At 52.7% G+C, this 24,213-nt stretch overlaps 2 protein-coding genes across 29 annotated transcripts in view; one reads left to right on the top strand and one right to left on the bottom strand.

Annotated features, from left to right (window-relative positions):
- Window positions 1-4,355, top strand: part of ATG7 (autophagy related 7) — a 279,894-nt gene extending 275,539 nt beyond the window's left edge. For all 25 annotated transcript variants that reach the window (XM_063630317.1, XM_063630305.1, XM_063630318.1 and 22 more), the window contains one exon: window positions 4,084-4,355. In XM_063630317.1, the coding sequence (XP_063486387.1) occupies window positions 4,084-4,116 (33 nt within the window). In that variant the 3' untranslated portion in view covers window positions 4,117-4,355. The remainder of the gene's footprint in view (window positions 1-4,083) is intronic.
- A 988-nt stretch (window positions 4,356-5,343) lies between these two features.
- The window catches only part of VGLL4 (vestigial like family member 4), a 171,052-nt gene continuing 152,182 nt past the window's right edge, over window positions 5,344-24,213 (bottom strand). For all 4 annotated transcript variants that reach the window (XM_055259870.2, XM_055259871.2, XM_055259872.2 and 1 more), the window contains 3 exons: window positions 14,007-14,229; window positions 8,577-8,700; window positions 5,344-8,100 (listed from right to left, as the gene is read on the bottom strand). In XM_055259870.2, the coding sequence (XP_055115845.1) occupies window positions 7,829-8,100; window positions 8,577-8,700; window positions 14,007-14,229 (619 nt within the window). In that variant the 3' untranslated portion in view covers window positions 5,344-7,828. The remainder of the gene's footprint in view (window positions 8,101-8,576; window positions 8,701-14,006; window positions 14,230-24,213) is intronic.

The following is a 24,213-nucleotide window of genomic DNA, read 5'->3' as shown; positions in this document are numbered from 1 at the left end:
TCCTGGGCTCAAGTGATCCTCCCACCTCAGCCTCCCAAAGTGCTGGGATTATAGGCATGCCTGGTCTCTCTTCTTGGTTTCTAAGAGCTCTTTGTCTGTTACTGAGATGAACCCTTTATGGTATGTTATGTTTTCTCTCAGTTTGCCTTTTTGACTGTTTTCCCGTGCATATTGCATGCATGTGTTTTTGCAGAGTCCAGTGTATCCATTTTTTTATTGCTTATGGATTTGGGATCATAGGCCTTCCCTACTCCCAGGCTATAATGAGCTTACCCGCGTTTGTATCTAGTATTCTTATGGTTTCATTTTCTCTAATGTTTGGATCTTTATCCCATTTAGAGTTGATGCTAACATGCGGGGTAAGGCATGGAATCAATTTTTTCTTTTTCCAAGTGACTCTCTACTTCTCTTCATATCATTTATTTAAAAAGTCTATCTTTTCCTAATGAGCTGAGATGGCACTCCCCAGGCCATTATCATTAAAATCCTTGATTTCCACATGTTCTTGGACATGGTCTTCTCTCGTTTCTGTACTCGTCGTGTCCTGCGGGCCATCTGAGTGTTCCCATGCTGACGCACCCTCTCCTCCTTGGGGGTTTCATGGTGTCTCCCTCGGCCCATGGTGGGGCTTCTCACCGCCATTCTGTTCAGAGGGTTTCCTGGGTGTCTCTGCTTCCTGTTTTTCCACATAGCCTAGAACCAGCTCGCCTGGCTCCAGAAGACATTTGTTAACTTTGAAAATTGAGACTTTGTTAATGTATTCACTTTGAGAAAGCTGACATCTTTATGGATGTTGAATCGTCCTATGCAGAAACAAGGGGTGTGGCTCTATCTATTCCAGTTTACATCTTTCCAGCTGAGATTCTTCTAGGACTGTCGCAGCTGTTTTAGAGGTTTCATATGGATTCTGTACATCTGATGTTAGGTTTATTCCCATGTGTTTATCTTTTTCACTGCTTTTATAATTTAAAAAAAATTTTTATTTTTATAGAGACAGGGTCTTGCTCTATTGTCCAGGCTGCCTCAAGTAGTCCACTCGCCTCAGCCTCCCAAAGTGCTGGGATTACAGGCGTGAGCCGCTGTGCCCAGCCAATATAATGGGTTCTTTTCTTTTTTTTCTCGAGACAGAGTCTCACTGTCGCCCAGGCTGGAGTGTAGTGGTACGATCTCAGCTCACTGCAACTTCCACCTCCTGAGTTGAAGCCATTGTCCTGCCTCAGCCTCCCAAGTAGCTGGGATTACAGGTGCCCACCACCATGCCTGGCTAATTTTTATATTTTTAGTAGAGACGGGGTTTCACCATGTTGGCCAGGCTGGTCTCGAACTCCTGACCTCAAGTGATCCACCCCACCTGGCCTCTTTCATTCTGTTTTGAACTAAACATTGTTTGTACTGCATGTGGTGGGTTATAATTGGTTGTTGTCAATTTTGTATCTTGCTCTTACCAAATACTTTTTCATTTGTATTCTAAGGATATCTTAGCATTTATTTTATTGGGGTTTCCAGGTGTGCTTTGATATTACCTACAAAAAGATCATTTGTCTTTTCCTTAGGGTTGAACGTTTTTAAAGGTTTGTATTACATATTGCCAAATCTTTTAAAAAATATGGTACCAACTTATACTCCTCTTGTGGCAGTGTTTTGCCATACCCTTGTTGGCACTGAGTATTGATATTTTTTAAAATCTGCCAGTTTACTCTGATCTTCATTAAGAGGACATTCACTGTGCCCCTTCTCCACACCAGTTGCCCTGCCAAGGACACAGTAGGGAGCCTGCAGATCCCAGCCCCCAGTCCCACTCCAGTCTCCGTCCCTATCCCCAGGAGTCCCTGTTCTGGTTGTTTCTTGAGGTTTCAAATGAAGACGGCTGCTGCCCTCTGAGGCCAGCCAATGAGACAAGGCCAGCGGAGAGCCTGTCCCTGCCCCAGAGATTCGCTCTGGAAAATCCCTGAGTGGTTTTGTAAAATGCATTTTACAAAATAATAATCCCCGCACGATAAGCCTTCTGGGTGTCTCGCAGGATCCCCTGCACAGCTCAGGCACTGCCAGCAGCCGCAGCCCCTCAAGTGGCTGCATCTGTCCAGGAGCAAGGGGTCAGCCAGGCACCTTCCAGGGCCAGTCCCAGGCCACCCAGTCCCAGTGTGGCTGAGCACCTATGCCTCTTCCCTGTAGCTAAAAACCCAGTAAAATGGATGATAAAATGGGTAACACCTCCCTGAAAGTTTCTACTTTCCTATAAAGCCCAGCCCCAGCCCAGGCCCTAGTCCTCTTATGAACAGAACAACCCCGACCACCCATTTGCAGAGGGCACTGCTGTTTGGCACTGACCCTGCCCTGCCCAGGCTGGCAGCCCTCCAAGGAGGCTGAGCAGGAGGTCCCGGAGGACACAGCCCACAAGGCTCACCCTTTTCATTCTCCATCTTGCCCCCATCACCCTCCACCTCGACCCTTTCCTCCAGGCAGCCTGCCCCGCCCTTTTCCACACACCCCTGGTTCCCAGCACTGAAGCTTGCTTGCTGTGTGATCTCAGGCCAATTGCCTTACCTCTCTGGGCTTGTTTCCATCTTCACCTCACAGGGAGATGTGAGGAGTGAAAGAGGGAGTATCTGCAGCAGGTCTACACAGCGCGTGGCACAGAGCAGGCTACATGAATGTGTGTTCATTGAAGGGGAGAGTGGAAGAATGGACGGGCTGTGCTGGCAAACCCTCCAGGGGCTCAGTTTCCTCCACTCAGACCATCAGAACGCGGAGATCAGATCCAGGAGCTCCTAAATGCAACCTTTGTTAGAAACACAGCCACCCTGCCCTGCACTGCTCAATCCCACCCTAAGGGAGTTTCCAGCCACACTGAGGATGAGCTCGGTGGGGACCTGACCCAGAGAAAGAGACACCTGGTCACTGGACCCCAGACAAGCCCATCCACAGCCTGGCTGGGCTGGCATCTAGACCTCGCTTGGCAATCTCCTCCCGGAGCTCAGATAGTTTGGCCTCAGGGGAGACAGGGGCAGTGAGAAGGCTGCCTCCCCTCAGCCTGGGAGCTGGGTCCTCAGGAGAGAGGAAATTTCCTTCTATTTATTTTCGACGTCCTTGACTTTGAAAGCCAAGCTGGTGTTGATATTTACCTTGGCGAGGCCTCCCGTCTCCCCGGGCCAGCCTCGTGTAAACACGCTGTTCCTTCTCTCAGCTCTGCTAGCACTGAGGTCGCCTTTTGCAACCAATTCTAGGAATTTTGAAAGTCTGACGACGTAGGTTCAGGGACTGGCCCTCCAGGGAGCCCTGAGTGCCAGGGGCCCTGGGACCTGCTGTGCTGGCCTTGGGCTCTCTCCCTGGGGGTTCACGCCAAGGACTGCAGGGAATGAATGGGCCTGGGCCCGTGGGGTTGTCGGCCAGGGTGGCTCTTGCTGGGTCCCTCAGTTCTCCTCACAGCCATGTTGGGGCCTCCCGCTCCCCAGGTTTGCTGCGAGGCTCAGACTCGGAGGACACGCGTTGAGGGACTGTGGCAGGATCTGGCTGTCTCCACTGTCCTGCTCCAGGCCACCTCCACCCTGGCTGGTGGGGAGGGCTTGCTCTTGAGCCAGCTCTCTAGTGTGAGTTGGGAGTGTGGGCAGCTGGACTACAGTTAGAGGGAACGTGGAGCAGGTGCCCAGGGTGCAGCCTCCCAAGGCAGCATGTGCCCATGCCAGAATCCCTGCCCTCAGGGAGCTTGCCTTCCAGCAGGCAGGTGGACCGCAAGGAGAACAAGCTGGCTTGGGGTGGGGGTGAGTGCTGCAGAAGCCAGGATGAGCAGAGGCTGGCTGGGTCAGGGACGGTCCCCCAAGGTGGACATGCAGGAGGTGAGCAGAGGCACATTCCCCAGTGCAAATCCCAGCCCTCCCCTGTTGGTTCCACCAGGTGGTTCACAGTGATGCCTTGGCAAGTCTGAGATATGGTTTCCTTGTACAGAAATGGGGTGACAGTCCCTCAGAGACGAGGGAGTGGTTCTGCAGGTGGGAGCTGCCATGACCGCTGCGGTTTTAAAGCATCTGTGTGTCCCCCACCGGGCAGTGGGACATCTCGGCTGAGCCTCTCCCCTTCTCCACGCAGATCTGGGATATGAGCGACGACGAGACCATCTGACATGGCCCCGCTGTGGGGCTGACTTCTCCCCGGCTGCCTGCTGAGGAGCTCTCCATCGCCAGAGCAGGACTGCTGACCCCAGGCTTGGTGATTCTGGGCCCCTCCTCTCCATACCCTGAGGACTGGGACCCCCCCTCTGCTGCAGGAGCGGCCAGTGTTCGGCGTTGCTCGGGATTCAAGATGCCACCAGTTCAGAGCTAAATAATAACCTTGGCTTTGGCCTTGCTACTGACCTGGGACTTGGTCCTCTATGCAGTTTTTATTTCTTGTCACAGTGACTGATAGCCATCCCCCAGGATCCTTTCCCCTTGGCCCTCAGGGGGTGACCCAACACAGACCAAATGGGGAAATGAGCAACCAGCTCCTGCCCAGAGCCACTGTGGGAGGTGGCACCCTCATCCCCGGAATGTGCTGCCAACTGCACTGCAGGCTCCTCCCGTGGGGATCCTGGGCATGGGTAAAGGTGGGACCCTGTGAGCGCACTGCACCCTGGCCCTGGTGGAGCAGGAGGAGGAGGAGAGCCGAGCTGGGTGCGAGACTAAAGGGTCCACACGACCCAGTGACCCCAGATTTCCACCGAGGACAGAGTGAGCTGCCCAGACATGGCTTTCTGCCTCCCAGCCTGTCCTCCACTGTGGGCATAGCATCTGTGCCTGCCTGCCTGCTTGAGGGAGAGGAGTTTCTGCTGCTGTCTTGAGCTGGGGGAAGAGCCCAGGGGCAGATCCTGGCAGCTGCCTGGATGAGCCTCCTCCCTGCCCTTATGAGCACGCCAGGCCCAGAAAGGCCAAGCCTGGGCTGCCTTCCTGCCCCAGCCGAGGGAGGGGTCAGGCGGCTCTACCATGGGTAACTCAGGCAAGAGCTGGTTTTCCTCTTTATTCTGGGTGTGTGCAGCTGTGAGGCCCCAACCCAAGAGAGGCCATGGCCTAGGTACCTCTGACCACCCTGCCCCGTGTAGAAGGCATCGTCTTTCCTGCTATTTTCTTTCAGCTTTCGTCTTAGGCCCAGAATCAAAGTGAAAATTGAGTCAAGCTGACCCTTAAACAGTAGGATTTAGTAGGGTAGATTTCAAATGAGGCTTCTCCCAAAGTAGCCAGTCCAAGTTGCAGTGGCTGTCATTCAGCTCATGGGAGCTTCATGGGGACACAGCCGGCACAGGTGCAGGGCCCGAGTCCGCCCACCCAGCCTGGCGCTGAAACTCTGGGGTTTAAGATCCACACGTACACTATGTGGTTTAAGAGCACTTTATTATTGTTCTTAAGGCTACTTTTAAGTACAAAAAAAAGATGGCCTGCCAAACCTTTTTTTTTCTTCTTCCAGGAAAAACAGGCCACAGAGAATGGTATATTACAGATTTACACACATGGAGAGAAGGTCAGAGCGCACTGCAGGCAGCGCGGCTCTGGGAAGAACTTCACGGAGCCCCTTCTTAGAGCAGGGAGGGGGCTCTTTCTCAGTGAAATGTTTGGTTTTCTGCTGCCTCCTCTGCCCCAGGCCCCCCTCCAGGGTACTGCCTATCCCAGATAGGTCAGTGCACCAGGGACCCGGCCGCCAGCACCGCTGACCCCTCCCAGAGTGACGCCCTTGTTCACTGACAAAGAGACCTGTCCCAGGAGTGTCCTCCACCGAGCCGGTCAGCAGTGGGTTGTTTGTTTTCCTGTTACGACGCTCAGTAGCCTGTAGCAATAACAAACTAGTGGCTATGAATGCAGATGCAGTGTTCTCATAGAATAACTGTGTTCCTGCACTTTTACAGACAAATCTACGACAAAAAAAGATCAACTTTTTTTTCCAAACAACAAAAAAATGATTACAATAGGAAAGGGAAAAATTAAATAGCTACATATCATTAACAAATTAATGTTCTTCAAAAAATACCTACAAATTTCTCTGTACATTCTTTACGCACAGCGTAATGATGGTCTTAAAATTACCTATATAAAAAAAGTGTTCTCCACGATTTTTCCTACAGAAAATATAGGGGCCTGAATGCCAAAGCTTGGAAGCCCAGTACAGTGGGAGTGAAATGTGTGCGGGGCAAGGAGAAGGGCTTTTCTTTCCTCCACTTTTCAAAGGCCTGCAGCCACTCTGTGACTACAAGAGCCAGTCCTCCGACCTTTTCACCCAGTGCCAATTTCCAAAATTCAACAGCTAAACTGTAAAACCAGGGGTCGCACAGTGTGCACAGTCCACGAAGCCTTGCAGGTAAGGTGACCACACCCACGTCACCTGGTCAGGCGCCATCGTCGTGAGCCTCTGCTGGGCCAGGCGGGACACAGCACACCCCGGGGGAGGGGATAGAAACGCTCATTGATCAAAAAGGAGCAGCTGTGACCTCCACAGCTGTGTCTGACATGCTTGCTTCATCTAATTTCTAGTTAGTAGCTATTAATATAGCAAATAATAAATGCAGTAATAACAGTATAAAGTCAGAGGAATGTATACTGCCTTGGCCCCAGCGTACGAGGAAGCGTATAAAACACCATATCACAGATTGTCAGTAATCTGCTGTTCAGCCAAGAGAGTTCAAAGGGAGCAGTTTCTGCATGTAGGGAAGTTGGAAGACGCAAACCCCACCTCCCCTGGGAGCTTGTAACAAAGCAGACAGGGATGCAAAAATAAATGATGTCAGCCTGCAGCCAAACTCCAGCATCCCACACCGCAGCTGACCCACTGCTCATCGCGAGGGCCTGCCAGGAGCTGGCCTCCCGCACTACTTGTGAGTAAAGTGAATATCAAATACAAATCTTAGAGTACAACTGTACCAGCAGTAAGTATATCTAGGACTGTAACTGACAAAAATAAACTAATTCTGAAAAGAAGATAGTAAGTATTAACGTTTTTGTTCACTGTCTATATAATTAATAGAAACCAGCTATTTTTTCTCCATTAAAACATGCATCAGGTTTAAAGCACTATGGAATCCTCCAACCTCAGCTCTAGTCTAACAAACTGCAGTGTTCAGAGAAGGTAAAATGCCCGTGATTGGTAGAGTCTGCAGTCCAGTTGCAAGCACCTGAAATCTAGAGAGAGAAAGACCTATAACCTGTATGAGACTTCCCCTTCCAAAGCTGTATTGTCTAGATTAAAAAAAAAAACAAAAAACAGTAACAACAACAAACACACAAATGGTCAGAAATCTCATCCTTAAACCCTTTGTTTTTCAGCAGTTTGCCCTCAGAGTTCTGGCATCACACACAAAGTTGTCAGGCAACTTTAGTCCTCCAATAGTGCAAATCAGACACAACAGTTCTCTTCAAGTATACACACGCACACACATGGACCGAACCAAACACGCCGTGGAAGCTGAGCCACACACACCCCGGTGTCAAGAAGCAAAGGAAAAAGCACAAAGCGTCCGAGTCACCGATTCATCATGGCTTGTGACTGAGAAAGCGCTGTGGAGTCCTGGCCCCATCGGGGCAGCAGACCTGCATCAGAGGTTTCTTTGGTAACTGAGGCAGGAAATAAGGATGCTACATTAGACAGATGTTCACACATAGTTCCTGCTATCATGTTTGAGGGCCCCCTTGTACGGATACCAAGCAAGTACAAAAACAGACCAAAAATCCCAACAACATGGTTTTTGCGAATAAACCATCCCTTCCCTTCCCCCCACCCCACCCCCATGATTTTTTTTTTTTTTTTAAGTACTGACTGTTCAAAGCTCAGGCAAACCATGCAGATCCACGTGGTGTCGGAGGAGGCGCTCCCTTCAGGAGACCACAGAGGGAGAGTGACTGTGGCTGACCATGTGGGCAGAGGGGCTGGCAGGCTGGCCCCTGCGAGAGGCAGACTCAGGGCTGCTGGATGCTCCGTCCTTGGCCGCTTTGATCTGGAGCCATGTGTCACCCAGAGCTTTGGCAAAGTGGTCGTCCACAGAGCCTGTGATGGACACAGAGTTGGGTGCTGGCTCGGGCTCCTTGTAATTCTTGCCCAGGCTCCTGCGGAAATGCTCCTCCACCACAGGGTCACAGGTGGTGGCAGCTGCAGGCAAGCAGGAAGGCAGTCAGACACAGGTAGCTGCAGACAGGCACGGGTGCAGCACCCTCCCTTCGGCAGCCCAGAGCTGGACTGGCTGCCACGGTCAGTGTGGGCTCTACAAACAGAGAACCAACCTCCCCCAGCTAAGTCAGGCACTTGGGCAGGTCCCTTTTCTGTAAAATGGTGATGTACCAACTGCACTGGGCCAGAGTCCGAGTTCAGAAAGAGAATGTGGCATTAAATTTAAATAACAGTAGCTGCTGCCCTCCCTTCAACTAGGGTATGAGATCCTGGAACTGAGTGGGGCAGTGTGTTTCTCATGCCCTTCCCACCCAAGTCATGCGCAATGCTAGGCACACTGGATGTGCTCAATACTTTTTCAACCTCAGCAATAGATGGGCAAGAGGTTTTGGCCAACAGCATGACAGAGAAGGGCTGCCACTAGCACAGCTGTGACAGGTGAGGCCCGGGACACTCACCACTCGGTGGCCTCCGGTAGCTGGCAGGCCCGGGTGCAGCACAGCCGCTGTGCGCGATGGGGCAGTGTGAGAGGTTGCAGTTGCGGGCGCCAGCTGAGGCACAGGTGATCACGGAGGGCCGGTTCTGCGGGGAGGAGGGGTGTCAGTATGTGGAGACCCGCCTCAGTACCAGGCACCACCCCTAGGACCCTCCCCAGCACCCTTCCGGCTCTGTCCTGGTGCCCTTCCTGACCCAGTCTGCCACCTCCCACTTCAACACTGGAGTCCTGTTGCTAAACACAGCCAATCCACAGAGTGAGCGTAGCTCCAAGTGTGTGTGTAGTGGCCCTTGGTTGTGGCTGTTTGGATCAGTGAGGGTACAAAGGACAAAAGCTCAACTGTTGAGTTGGTCTGTCCCCATCTCTCCAATCTGTTAAGACAAACACTGGGCATCCTGTGGAGGGCAGAGGGTTGCAGGAGGGACCTCGCTTCTCCCATTAATGTCCCCAGAGCCCTTCCCATCATGTCCACCGAGCCGCGGGTGTGCCTGGAGCCATCCAGGACACTTCAATACACGGCAATTAACTGGAAGCATTTTGCTTGAGCCAAAGCCAGCTCGAGTTGGCCTCAGTGGTGACCTACAAATCGGGACACAGAGGAAATGGAGGAAATATGCCTAAGTGTAGAACGGCACACATCCCACCCAGCCCGATCTGCCCTGCGCACAGACAGCCTCACTCTGTCCTTCCCCGCCACCCCCACGCTGTCTGCCTGGCAAACTCCCCTTGTTCCTTCAAGCCCTGTTCAGATCTCTCTCTGAAGCCTTTCACTGGCCACCGCCCCCCCACCCCACCGCTTTTCACTCCTGCTCCCCTAACCCACCAAGATTCAGCAAGTGCATCGGTAAGACCATACACACCAGGCAGTATGTCTGGCCCCCCAGCTTTGGTGCGGAACCTGGGACAGAAAATATTTGTGAACTAAACAGAACTTCCTCAGGTTCCCCCAGGAAAAGTATCTTCCAATACCCCCGAGGACAAGGTGGTGGAGTATGTGGGCTGAGTTCCAGGACAGCCAGCGAGGAGCTGGTTCAAATCACCCCACAGGGACCAATGGTGACAGCAGTGTCAGCCAGAGGGATGCTGGGCCTTATCCTCCCCAGCCAGCCCTTTCCATTAAGGTCAGAGCAGTAGCTGGTATAGAGACACAAAAGGCTCGCATGCCAGACCTTCTCATGATAGACAGTGATTGGGAATGGCGAAAATGGATTCTAGGATGAAAATGTGGATCCACAAGGATGAACTGGGATTAAACATAAGGGCCTGTGCTTGGGTCCAACAAGAAACGACACACGCCAGGGTAGGGGGAGATGTGGCTTAGCAACAGCAGACAAACCAAGAATTCAGGGTTTCTTAGTGGCACGACACTTCAGCAGTGGGACAGAGCTGCCCGGGTTTGTATGGCCTCCATGGTGTGCACAGGCGGTGGCGCAGAGAGAACCCGGGCAGGTGGAGCTGGGCTGAATGTCCACATTCTGCCTGTGGACAGGGCCTCAGGTGAGGGACTTCACAGTGCTGAGCAGATAGGTTCGGAAAGGGGGTTAGGGACCGACAGATGAGGCCTGGAGCAGATCTCACACTGGCTCACCACAGGGGTCAAGCAGCAGCAAGAGAGCAGGATACCGAGACCTGGACACGCACAGAGCCAGGAGGAAGGAGGGCCCTGCCCCTGTCCAGCTCTCAGTGAGATGGCCAGGCCCTTCCCGAGCCTGGCTGTACCCATGACCTTGGGCTCCAGGAGACGCCCCCCCCCCCCCCAGGGTCCTCCCAATAAAACTCCCTTTTGTGCTCAGCTGGCTTGTTCTGTGCAGCGAGCGTGTCCTGACCCACGCAAATGTGGGGAACTGGGGAGACATTTCGAGCATAGGGAGGGGGAATCAAGGAAGATAAAGAAATGAGCTCACTGTCCAGCCTTTATGTCAGTCTATCCAAAGCAGGAAAGGCCTCAGAAGAGACTCTCTAACAAGGAACAAGCAGGGCAGGCTGGCTGACTGCTATCAGACCACCTTCAGGGCATCTCCTGACCTGAGCTGGGGCGAATCGCCTTAACCGGTCACCTGCAGATGTGAAGATGTTCAGTGTCTGGGCATCCTCTCCTCCTCCCCACAACCCAGGCTGCAGGGTGGCCCATGAGCCCTCCTGGGACTGGCTCCACCACCCCTCCTCCCCAGCTGGAGTCAGGCATCTTGCCCCTGCTTCTGTGGTTGAGTGCAGGCTGGGACTCGTCCACCTAGAACAGGCCCCAGGCCTCCAGATGGTGAGCATTTATGGGATCCTGAGGCTCCCGTCCCCCACACCCTTATTTTCCAGATGGGGAAAATGAAGGCCAGAAACACCCTGCTGGAAGTTACACTGAGGATTTGTGGCAGGGCCAAGATGAGCCCTGTCACTAACCCCTTCACTCACTGCCCCACCCAGCTGTGACTGTCCTCAGACAGAGGCTGCCCCAGGGGAGAGGGCTCCCACCACCTCTCCTATCTGAAAGCAACCCCCAAGGCTGGCTGCGCCAAACTTTTTTTTTTTTTTTTTAAGACAGTCTCACTCTGTCGTCCAGGCTGGAGTGCAGTGACGCGATCTTGGCTCATTGCAAGCTCTGCCTTCCAGGTTCAAGCGATTCTCCTGTCAGCCTCCCGAGTAGCTGGGATTACAGGCACCCACCACCAGGCCTGGCTAATTTTTGTCCTTTTAGTAAAGACAGGGTTTCACCATGTTGGCCAGGCTGGTCTCAAAATCCTGGCCTCAAATGATCCGCTGCCTCAACCCCCCAAAGGGCTGGGATTACAGGTGTGAGCCACTGCGCCCAGCCCTCGATGTGCGAAGCTTAACCCCATCCTGCCTCTCCTCACTGGCTGCTGCCCAATGCCACCCTCTTGGTGTTTGTCTATCCTGAGCTGCTATCACAAACATGAAATGGGGGGACACTTTCTGTAGCCTCCCCATACATGCCCCTCTGGGAACTTTTCCTGTCCCAGTTCCCAGAGATCTGTCACATTTTCTGCCACACAGAGGAAGGCTTCCACCGTGTCCACCCCACAGGGCTGCAGCATGCGTCCTGCCTGCCTGTGAACACAGAGCTTTGCTGTCATCCCAGGAAGCCCCCTCCCCACTGCCATTTCCCTGGCTCTGAGCTGCAGGATGACACCCAACAGACTTCCAGGAAGAGGCCTGGAGCTGCTGGAGCACAGGCAACAACGTGGCTGCTTGGTGTCCTCAGCAGGGCGCCCAAGCCCAGCTCGGATTGGAGTGCGTGGCCTCAGCCCCGCCACCCTGCCACAGGAAGGAGCCCCACAAATGGTTACGACATGAATGACATGTGCTGACAGCAGCCACGGCAAGGAGGGCAGGATTGACCAACCCCAGCCTAAAGTGACAGCTCCGGTCAGGGCCACCGTGCCCTTCCCAGGAAAATGGGCAGCTTGGGGTGCCCCATGGCCCCTGGCTTTGTCCTCAGTCCAGGACAGGATCCCATAAGGGGAGTCGAGGTTCTTCCTCCTAGGAAAGCTGGTCAGGAAGCCCCAAGGCACGAGGAGGGGCCCTTGTCACGTGTGCCGTGGCAGCCAGGCCCATTCCAGGTTGGGGAGAGGGAGACAGGGTAAAGAGAGTCAGGCCACTCTGTTCAGCAGTTCAGTTTTCGCAAAGCAACTGTGACCAAAAACCAACTGCGAGATTCTCAAGAGCCTTGAAGAGTCAAGGAAATAAATCATCCAAGAAAACACTAAGCCTGCCAAGGGCCCACCCTGACCCCGTGGGCAGAGATAGCTTGTGAGGCTCACAGTTACATCCCCGAGGTCATCAAGGGCCAGAGGCTGGATGTGGGTGCTCTGAGATTACAGCTGAATCCTCCCCTCCATACCCATGTCCTTCAGGGACTCCCCAACAGCAGTGGCAATGGCCAGAGAGCCAGGTTCTGCCTGCACGGTTCAGGCCATGGCTCATGGCATCATTACAATGCCTGTTGAGCTTCACAAAGCAGAAAGGTCCACTGCCCACCCCGGGGGGGGGCAGTGAGCGGGTCCCTGTGGGTCGCACTGCCCACACGCCTCTGTTCCAGCCCCAGCTGCTGCCCAAGAGCACAATCCTCTCTTCTCACGTCTGTTTCCCCAACTAGACTGGGAGAGCTCCCTGTGGCCGTGACAGTGTCAACACACACATCTCTGGCTGCCCACAGCTCTGCTCTGCAGAGGGCTGGGTAAATGGTGAGCACTAGTAAAACGTTGATATGAACAGCAGTGATAACTTGGCCCCGGGTTCCATCAGACATATCAGTGATCTCTCCTCCAGACTAAAATTGAGCGTGCTGAGAACAAAAACTGCATCTTGCTTGACTGGCTTCTAGTACCCTCTGGCATACAGCAGGGGTCTGTGCCATTTTGTTAAATGAATGAATCAAACAAACAGGATTACAATGTCAGGCTCCAAGGCAAGATGGGCAACTGTTCTCAGCTTCGCCGGGATTCTCAAGCACCAGAACCACCTCTCCCAATTCCCAGGGCCTACCCCACCCGCAGTTCCAACAGACCCCATCAGAGACGGACACCAGGCAGTGCCACTTGGAGGGAAGCCCCGGTGAGGCCACAGGGACACAAAGGCTCTCACAGCTGAATGCACAGAGCCCGGAGGGACCCCCTCGGGGCATGGCACCATCCTCTCTGTCAGTCTTAGCAAATGCTGACTACTGACTAACGACCTATTAGGTCGCAGTACCTGGAGGTTCGGAGAGCTCAAGCAGTGATTCTGAGCCTCCTCAATGCTGCTGCCTTCTCCCATATATTTCCCCAAGAACCCCATTTTTAAAAAGATTTGTTTCTACCAAGCAAACTGTGTTTATTAAGCAATCATTTAATTTCCTATTTTCCTTTAATAGAAAAAAAATCCCTATGTACCAATCATAGGCTTCTGACCAGCATGGGCTCACAACCCTGTGACCATCAACTGTGCAGGACCCCAGCCCAAGGCAAAGCAACCTGACATTTCCCTTCATCCACGTGACCGTCTAAAGGCGAAACATAGGACCCCCCCCGCCCCCGAGGATGACTACATTGATCCTAAAAGAATCAGGCCTGCCACAGAAGACTGCTGGAGGAAACACCTCAGTACACCACCCCTGTACTGGGGGAGGAAAGAGATGAAGCCCCAGTGACATTCACCTTGCCCAAGGCCATGAGTGCTAAGAGCGAGACCCGGGCAGGTCTGGGCAGGAAGTAAAAGCAGAAGAAGAGGACTCCTGTTCTGCTGTCCCTTGTCCCAAGTGCAGAACAGAGGCAAAGGGTGGCATCCCTCGCCACCTCCCTCCCTCACCACCGCCCTCGCGGTCCTCTGCTCGGGGCTCTCCATCCAGCTCAATCCCCCAGCCCCTGGACTCCCCCTGCCACCCTCCCAGACAGAGGCCCACCTGCTGCCGCTCCCCCGGGGTCAGTGTGGGCGAGAGGCCGGCTGGCCTGCTGGCGTCCAGGCTGTTCTTGGTCAGTGCGAGGGGCTGCTCCAGGCCAAGGCTGGGGAGAGAGGTGTACAGGTGGCTGCCGTGCAGGCTCATGGTGGGGGCCGCGGCGCGCTCGATGGGGCTGCGGCTCCGCTCCCGGGGGTCTTTGCGGCAGTCTCCGTTGGCAGTCTTGTTCCTGAAAAAGAGGAATGAGCGTTCAGGGGGCGTTTTCTGAAAGGCAAAGGGGACAGTGACTGTGCGCCAGGCACTCCGTGCTGCTTATTTAATCTTTTACCCTGAAGCTCAGGTCGTGTGGCTGGGCAGCACGATGAGGAGCCGGTTGCCAGCCTGGGTCAGCCGGACACCAAAGCCTCTGGGTGCCGGAGAGGCTGCTGCCAGCGGAGTCCAAAGTCAGCTCCATAGAAGATGGAGCCCCCGACTCAGTGGTGTCCCCTGCCTGACTCTCTGTTCACTTCTATAATAATCTCCACTCCCTGGGAGCCTGGGGAGCTGGAGGCCAAGCTGGTTTGATAAGGACCTGCCATTTGGACAGGACGGGGACGCCAACAACGATCCAGTCACTGGCTGCGTCCTACATGCAGGGCCCTATTTTAAGCCTCCACGGTACTGCTCAGCCCATCTTCCTAACAGCACTAAGCAGGCAATGCCACCACCATCCCCTTTCCAGATGAGAACCCCAAGACTCAGAGTGGTGGAATAATCAGCTCAGGCTCCCGGCTGACACATGGTGGCGTGGCATGTGCTCTGGTGCTCCCGGGGTGCGGTAGGGAGCCAGCGCGCAGCTCTCTCGTCCAGGACACATGAGCAAGAGTGAGCTGCGTCCAGAAGGTCCATCACTAGCCCTGGCCATGGGCTGAGTACCCAGGCGATGCCATGCTGAATCCAGGTGAGACAGTCAGCACCACCTCCATCTGATGTGTTAGTCTGAAGGCAGCGTTACATGTTGCATCTATTAGACACCAACCCCACACAGGTAAGGCACGGCCAGCCCTGGTCCACCCTCCCTGCTTTATTCCAGGGGTCCCACCGTTCCATCTGCCTTGGGTCTTGCCCCTTGAATCCACCATGTTCTCCGCTAACAGAGTAACCTTTTTCCATAACTAATGAGCTGATCTTTTAAAGAAAAATGTGGTGAATTATGATTTGAGTGAATTTTAAGAAATACAAATTATTTTCAGAGTCTGCAAGTAGTCACCTGTCTTAACTAGCAGAAAAGCCTGGGCCTGCCCTGGTGAAGCAGCAGCCACAGGCCCCGTCCCGGACTGGCTGAATATGTTACACACACACACTGAATGTTACACACACAATGAATGTTACACACACACACACGCATGCACCACAGACACACATGCATGTGATAGGCATACCTTTCTAAAACTGTAGATTAACTTCAGTTGTAAGAAACAACACAGAGCCATCCCATGCACCCTTTACCCTGACTCCCCCGATGGTGACATCTTGTAAAACTACACAACCAGGATATCGACAATGAGACAACTACCAACCTTATTCAGAGTTCCTATTTTGCTTGTATCCATTCCAGGGCAATCTCTTTATAAAGCAAATCCAACCATATCCAGCCCTTAGTGAATGTTTTTAGCAGCTCAGCACAGGCCTTGGTAGCCTCTAGGCCTGACCACCTTCCTATCCTCATCTCTGGCTTCACGCCTCCAAATGTTGTGTTCCGTAGTTCCAACCATCTACTTGCCATTCCTCAAGTAAGACACAGCCACTCTATGCCTCTGTGGCTGTGTACATGCGGTGCCGCTCTAGCCTCCCTCCTCCCCGTCCTGCACTGCCGACCACAGCTGCAGTGTAAAATCCCAAAGCGCCCCGTGCAAACCTTTAATATAGAACCCATCACCCACCGTCAATGATCTCTTCATCTACGCACCCACGCCTCCTCACACACGGGAGCCTCTGAGGGCGCCGAGTCCCTCCTGTCTCATTACCCTTGCTACCATGGGTGCACAGAGAGTTAACGAGTGAATGAAGAGAAGCAGCGCATGGGTGACCAGGTAAGAAAGGCAGGTATCGTGGAGTGGAACTGTGGATGGGCAGAATCATGGACAGCTGGAGGGCGGAGGAGTCAACTGGAGGTGCGTTCAAGCCTTCAGATGGACTCTGCGGCCCAATCAGTGAGCTGTTAAGGGCTGAGCAGGAGAAGCACCAGAGGGGGCCTGAGTGCAGCCTCGGCTGTGATGTTGTGACGTCATTCTGCGCCATCTCTAGCAGGAGCAGGCACTCAGCTTAGTGCCCCGAGGCATTCTGAGCCTCGGCGTCCCCATGTAACCATGTGGTCATAGTAAGATCCACCCAGAGGACTCTAAATGGGGGACAAACAGCACACCAAAACAATCACAGTGGCGCAATGCAGCCCTCAGTGAGCGCCAAGAGAACCCTGTCAGCCCTAAACCGAGTGTATTGATTATACGGTGATTAGCTGTGCAGGACCCAGTATTCGTTTATGGGTTTTTTTCTTCCCCTTTATTCTCTGGCTGATGATACAGAATGTCTTAAAAGCAATTAAGGATTAAATGTTCAGCCCATTAAGACAACCACAGAAGAGAATGTTCTAGCCAGAGTCTAGATAGTAGGTTCCATCCACGCCACACACATCCTGGCGATTTTCAAAACGTTAAAATACTAAAAACCTTATACTGAAACCAGCCTGTCCATAATGTCATCTGTCTGTGGCGATTCAGAAGACAGCACAGGTTTCTGCAATGAATGCCTCCATGGTTACGATCCCAGACGCCGACGTCACCAGAAGACCTTCCACTGAACGGACATCAGGCCAAGCAGGCCTGAGATCTGCTGGCTCCTACCTAAACAGGACTTGGTTCCTGAATACTCAATTCATCAGTGTCACCACACATCCTCATCTTCAGTGTCCCGCTCCCTTCTAAATTCAGATAAAGATACAATTTCATTATTAACAACATGAGTGAATGGCTTCTCTCCACCCCAGCTGATGCCTCCACAGGCCACTTCATGAAGTGCATAGACCTGGGGGCTCATGTCCCAGATTCAGGAGTGCCTCAGACACAGTCTGCCTCCGAATTTAGACTTCCGTTTACTCAACCAGTGCTAGTTAAGTCCCTGTTCTGTGGAGGTTACAGAACTGCAGGGTTACAGCCCTGCCTTCTCATGGGCTTACAATCTAGCAGGGACAGAAAGGCCCGGGAGGGGCTGCAGCTCCCAAGTGATGGCTCTGGCTCCAGGCAAGGTGGCGCCACCGCCATGGGAGCTGGCACAGGGCTGCAGAAGTCCAAGGATAAAGACATCCCCGGGTGGCAAGGAGGAGCAGCCTAAAGGTCAGGCGTCTGCCCACGTCCAAAGCCAAGGTCGTGATACATAAGGCATTGCCCACCCCTCGCACCTTATGTCCTAGGGGCATGGCACAGTCACGCGGATGACTCAGCTGTGCCTCAGGAAATCCAAGCATGACTATGAGACCACATCACAGAGGAGGGTGTGCCAGGGCCGCCAGTTGCCAGGGCAGAGGTAAGGACGGGGCAGCCCTGCACCAAAATCTGCCATCTGTGCTCCCACAGCCCCACTGTGCGCCTACCCTATGCAAGGCAGCGGGGAGTAGGGACTTCCAGGCGCACTAACTGGGAAGACAGTCCGTGGAACACAGCGCAGTGGGCACTACGGGTCAGACAAAGACTCTGAAAATACAGTCTGGAGAAAAGGCCTGGAGAACTGGCTGGTTAATTTTAGTAAAATTATACATTACTCACATTTCCAGCTCATTTTCCTGGTTCCCGGAGCTTCAAGACAGACATTGTTTTCCAGGCCCGGCTCGCCCGGGTGAATCACCTCCCGGCCACTGCTTCCCAGGCGTCATGTGCTCCTGGGGACGGCAGAAAACCGCACGCATCCTGCCCGGGAGATGGAGGTCGCCTCCGCTCCTGGTCAGGACTGGGCCCGAGAGAGCCCACGGCATCCCCGCGAACATCTAAAGGACTCTGAGTGGCTCCGTGCCAGGCCCATCGGAGCCGCTGAGGCTGCACGGCACCCAGCCCTGCCCCGGCCCTCATCCCCATCCTAGGCGGGCACTTCCACTGCCAGCTGCCCGCGGAGAGAAAGATGGAAAGAGGAGGGAGGGAAAGAGAGGCCTACGACACTATCATCCAGGACAGAGTTTTCTGAGGACTGAAGGCTACACGCTCTCTAAGCTGAGAAACCAAGAATGTCTATAATGTCTGGGGAAAAGTAAACCAGATTCCAAGCAGAGACACTGAAAGAATCCATCACGTGAAAGAAGTGCACTGCGTCTGTTTGATACTCATTAAAATGAGTTTCCCACCCTCCAACAAACACTCTCTGGGATGCTCAGCCCTCAGCCCCATCACCTGATGTTCTGAGCCTGCGCTGGGCTTCATTCACCACGGACTGCCACAAGCTACACTGATCTGAGTCTGAGTTCTTCTGCCTGAGGAGGGGGTATGGGTACAAGACATTTTGAGGATATATTCCGGGGTCCCCAAAGGCCTCTGAGCACCATGGCACGGCAGGTGCTCCCACCCGGTGAAAGAGATGAGGCCCAGGGCAGCCTTGGTTCCTGGCCTCCCACAAAACAACATCCTGAGGCGGCAAAGCAGCCCGTCCCCATGCCAGGCGTTGCCTGGCAGGAGTAGACTGAAGGCTGTGCAGAGACATCCCCCAAGCACCAGAGTCCAGGTGGAGACAGAGATTCAAAGGAGGAGGGGCCAGCACAGGGCCAGTGAGTGGGCCGGGATACAGCCCCATCTCCAGCTCTTTTCGTCCTCTCTCTCCCACCACAGCAGTTACAGGAGAATCCGACCTCTGAGAACTGGCAGGACAGCCAGTCGTTCACACAGTCTTAACACATCATAATGAGGTTGCTGGCTGGGCATGGTGGCGTGCACCTGTGGTCCCAGCTACATGGAGGCTGAGGTGGGAGGATCACTTGGGCCCAGGAGGTGGAGGCTACAGTGAGCCATGGTCACGCCATTGCACTTTAGCCTGGGCGACAGAGCAAGACCCTGTCTTTAAATAAATAAGGTTGCTAGCACATCTTTAATCTTAAAAAGCTTCCTCAGAAAACAGACTTAATGCCACTGAATGGTGCCCTTAAACCTGGTTAAAGTGGTCAGCTGTATGCTCTGCTAATTTACTACAACTTTTTAAATAATAAAATTTTACACGAATAATATAGAAAGAACTTCCTCCCAACCTTTACCTGCTGCCCCCTGGGGTTTCTGATGTGCACAGGGCAGGTCAGCACCATCCCAGTTTTACAGAAGAGATGGCCAAGGTGGAGAAGACGAAGGCTTTGCCTGGACATGCCGCCCACCACAGACACTGGCCCTGTGGCATCAGCCGCTCAGGGTTGTCACAAGAGACTCTCCATCACCTCCCAGCTCCATCCCAAGCTTCCAGGAGGCCTTTCCGACCCACCACCACCATTTCCACCCACCTTCCCACCCCAACTGCAGAGACACAGGAAAGGAGCAGTGCGGAGATGCCGGCCACCAAGGCCTGTCCCCAGACAGTCCTGCCGTGCTGGCTTTCTCAGTCAGTAAGCTCCTGAGGCACAGCTCCCAGGGGACCCCGGTCCCTGGCTAGACCGTGCACTCCTGGGAAGGCTGACACTGCAGCCCCCACGCCCTAATCTCCTTGGCTCCGCACGGGTGACCACATACCAGATGTTCTAATAACTGTCCATAGAGTAAATGAATCATTAAGGTACACATACTATGTGTGAGTCCAGTTAACAGTGTTTGTGGCAAATGACAAGGGAGTTAAGGAGATTTTGGAGAAAATGACTGGTGGAAAAGACTTTTCTCTGAAAAAGCAGAATTTAAGGAACATTTAAATGTTGGGCGTAAACAGTGGTGAGATGTCTTCTCCCTTTAGTTCCTTCCTCCAACTTTTGTTGTCCTTCTCACCTCCTCCCTGCTTCTAAATGTCCCCAAGCTCATCCAAAGCACCCCACAACACACACACAGGAATGAACTCATCACCATGGCTTCTCTTCCCCTTGTGAGTGGGAGAATTCACTGCTTCCCAGTGAGCAACAAGGTGCCTGGGTGTGTCCCCAAGACATCCTGGTCAAGTTGCGTCACTCCTCTGTGCCAATTTTAGATGGGAAGTGAGGGAAGTGGTTGCAAAGGAAGGCCTGGGTGAAGACGATGTTTGCAGAGGTGGTGGAGGCTGAAGCAGAGACACCCTCCTAGGTACAAATGGCAAGAAGTGTGTCGTAGGCAGGAAAAAGCTGGGAAACTACCAGCATTCGGACTGTCCCAAAGACAGAGATGACCCTGAGGCTCCTGACTTCAACAGCGGAGCCCATCCTCGCTGGCAGGGACACAGGGCAGAGACTGTCTCTGCCTTCTATGCGTCAGCAACTATTGCCATAGCTTAACATTGCTTAATAATTGAGAAAAAGCCACCAAAAGTCAAGGGAATCAAATCCGAGTGTGAATGCCGCCACAGCCAGCATCGCTGCCACAACCATCCACCCACGTAACGTTTCCCCCATTAACTCTCCACAAAGGTGCCAGGCACAGTGACTCACGCCTGTAATCCCAGCACTTTGGGAGGCCAAGGTAGGTGGACTGCTTAGGCCCAGAAGCTCGAGACCAGCCTGGGCAACATGGCAAAACCCCGTCTCTACAAAAAATATAAAAATTAGCTGGGCATGGTGGTAGCGCCTGTAATCCTAGCTACTCAGGAGGATGGCTGGAGCCCGGGAAGTTAAGGCTACAGTGAGCCATGACAGAGCCACTGCACTCCAGCCTGGGCAACAGGGTGAGTTTTATTTTCTGTCTCAGAAAATAAAAATAAAATACTCTCCACAAAAGTAGTGTCCCTCTTTTTGCTGGTTCAGATTTCAGAAGTCAACTCCATGGACCAGGCAACACAGGACTCATTTGCTCCATCTATCGCGAGACAGCTGTGGCTTGCGGTCCCAGCGTGAGAAGTGTATTGGCCGGGCACAGTGGCTCACACCTGTAATCCCACCACTTTGGGAGGCCGAGGCTGGCAGATGGCTTTAGCCTAGGAATTCAAGACCAGCCTGGGAAACATGGCAAAACCCTGTCTCTACTAAAAATACAAAAATTATCTGGGCATGGTGTCACGTACCTGCACCCCCAGCTACTCTGGAGACTGAGGTGGGAGGATCACCTGAGCCCAGGAGGTGGAGGTTGCAGTGAGCCGAGATCTGCACCACTATATTCCAGCCTGAGTGAGAGTGAGACCCTGTCTCAAAAAAAAAAGTTGGGGAATCTCTGAGTAAGTGATTGACGTTGATTATCTTTATTATCATCAGCTCTCATTTATTGAAGGACATGCCCAATCATATGCTAGATCTTATGTTAGTAAATTCACTGCCCCACTGCAAAATAAGCATCATCTCCATTTTACAAATAAGTAAACTGAGCTTCAGAGAGGCTAAGTAACTTTTCTAAGTTTACAAAACTAGTACAATGATTCCAATGTATATTGGACTGGCTCCAAAGCCTTTCCATTTTCTGGGAGGGAGGAAAATACAAAGACCCACGTACCTACCACTCAGAACTAGCAAATGAAAATGCGCTCTCATATTTGCTTCGGGCCTTTTCTTTTTTCTGGCCATGATGAAAGCAGCAGAACATGCAGACGCATGAGGTCCCTGCTCCAGGCCCTCCTCAGTCCCATTCCCCTCTCTTCATCCCCAGGGGCATCCTCTGCTTTGTATTTGGTGCCTCCTGCTACCTGACTGTCGTCATCTTGCCACACATGGATGTCTGGAAGCACACATCCGCAGCATGCTTCACACTCCAGCATGCCAGCACACTGTCTGTCTTGTTGTACAACCGTGTCTTTCCCTCATGTGGTCTTGGAGCTTTACGCATGTTCCAGCACAGAGACCTGGCTTATCCATGTTACTTGCCTGCTCTGTGGTATTCCACCATACGAATACACCATTGCATATGTACCCATCCCTTTATGGACCGGCGCCTGGGCACTCTTTGGTTTTTCCTTATGAAAATGGCCCCCGCAGGCCTGGTGCAGTAACACCTGTAATCCCAGCACTTTGGGAGGCAGAGACAGGTGGATCACCTGAGGTCAGGAGTTTGAGACTGGCCTGACCAATATGGCGAATCCCTCTCTACTAAAAATACAAAAATTAGCTGGGCTTGGTGGTGGGCGCCTATAATCCCAGCTACTCCAGAGGCTGAGGGAGGAGAATCGCCTGAACCTGGGAGGCGGAGGTTGCAGTGAGCGAAGATTGAGCCATAGCACTCCAACCTGGGCGACAGGGCAAGACTCCATCAAGAAGGGAGGGAGGGAGGGAGGGAGGGAGGGAGGGAGGAAGGAAGGAAGGAAGGAAGGAAGGAAGGAAGGAAGGAAGGAAGGAAGGAAGGAAGGAAAATGGCTCCACAGTGCTGAAGTCCTCAGACATGTCTCCTGGTGCTGGGGACCAGGGCTTCTGACATTCTCTCAGGTCAGTATTTGCAGGTCATCCACCTTTGACTTCAACACATGTGGCCAGAAACCTTCCCAAGGCGGCCATCCACTTTGCTGTCCCTCTGATGGCTGTGCTGACCGCTGCTGCTGCTGTGTATCCTCGGTGACATCTGGCCTTGGCAGCCTGTGGATTTCTGCCATTCTCCTGGCATGAAATCACTCCTTCTTGTTGTTTTAATTTGCATTTCTTCAGTTACCAGCGCAGTTGAGCATCTTTTCATACACTTACTGACCATTCTACTTTATTCTGTGAATTGCCTTTAATTTCTGTAATGGGTTTAACTGTGTCCCCCTGAAAAAACGTTGAAGTCCTAACCCCCTAGGTTCTCTGAATGTGAGCTTATTGAAATAGGGTCTTTACCGAAGACCAAGTAAGCTGTGGTTACGAGGGTGTGCTCTAATCCAATATGACTGGTGTCCTATTAGAAAATATTGGAAATCTGGATACAGTGACAGACACATACGGAGGGAAGAAGATGTGAAGACAGAGAGAAGACCATCATCGACAAGCCATGGAGTGCCAGAGGCCACCAGCAACTGAGAGGAAGGCCTGCACAGACGCTCCCTCAGAAGGAGCCAGCCCTGCTGACACCTTGATCTCAGGCACCAGGAATGGTGAGACAATACGTTTTTGTTACCCTAAGCCACCCAGTTTGTGGCCCTGTGTTATGGCAGCCCTAGCAAACTAATACAATTCCCTAGGCCATACCCACCCGCTGCCTTGCTTTACATGGCTTTAGATATTTGCCACACCTGTTTCTTCTGCTTTATCTATGATCAACCTAAACGTTTTTAAAGCTTCCTCTGGACATTGAAAGAGAGGTCCTGAGATCCACTGGGCCTCGGTCACCTGTCCTGTATGCCTGTCATCCTGAGGCACTGCAAAAGCACCACACAATGACAGTCCAAACAGAGACCAGAGCTGGGGAGGCCAGGTCAGCCCAGACCTGCCAGTAAGAAGCTGAGGGTTCCAGAGGCTGGGAAGGGTAGGGAGAAGGTAGGGGCTGGAGAGATTTGCTAAAGGATACAAAATTACAGCCAGGTAGGAAGAGTAAGTTCCAGCACTATGGTCACCTAGACCACTGTAGGGTGACTGCAGTTAACAATAATACACTATATAGTTTCACTGTAGGGTTACTGCAGTTAACAATAATACACTACATAGTTTCAAACAACATCTATATATTGGATGTTCCCAGCACAAAAAAAACGATAAATGTTTGATGACGGAGGCTAACCACCCTGAGATCGTCACTCTACATGACACATGTCAAAACTTCACTATGTACCCCATGAATATGTACAATTACTGTCAATTCAACCATATATATGTGTGTATATATATATATGTGCGTGTGCGTGTGTGTGTGTGTGTGTGTGTGTGTATTTTAAAAGCTGGAGGGCTAGCTGCCCCCAAATACGGTTCGGGAAGCCAGGAAAAAGAGCCCCATCTTATGCGCCTACATACAAGAGGGAATAAGCTTGTCGGCCGAGTTACCATCCAAAACCTTTTGGCTCGACCAAAGGTTTGGGGAGGATGAAAGAATAAAGCCGCAGATCTTTTCATTACTCCTGCACCTCCTCCTCTCTCTTCTTCAACGCTCGTGCCAACCCCCCATTCCCACTTTACACCAAGGGAAAGTGGATTGAGAGGTGGAGGGATCTGCCTGGG

The sequence above is a fragment of the Symphalangus syndactylus genome, chromosome 21 (assembly GCF_028878055.3).
Source record: "Symphalangus syndactylus isolate Jambi chromosome 21, NHGRI_mSymSyn1-v2.1_pri, whole genome shotgun sequence".
Taxonomy (NCBI): domain Eukaryota; kingdom Metazoa; phylum Chordata; class Mammalia; order Primates; family Hylobatidae; genus Symphalangus; species Symphalangus syndactylus.
This window is presented reverse-complemented; position numbering and strand designations above follow the sequence as displayed.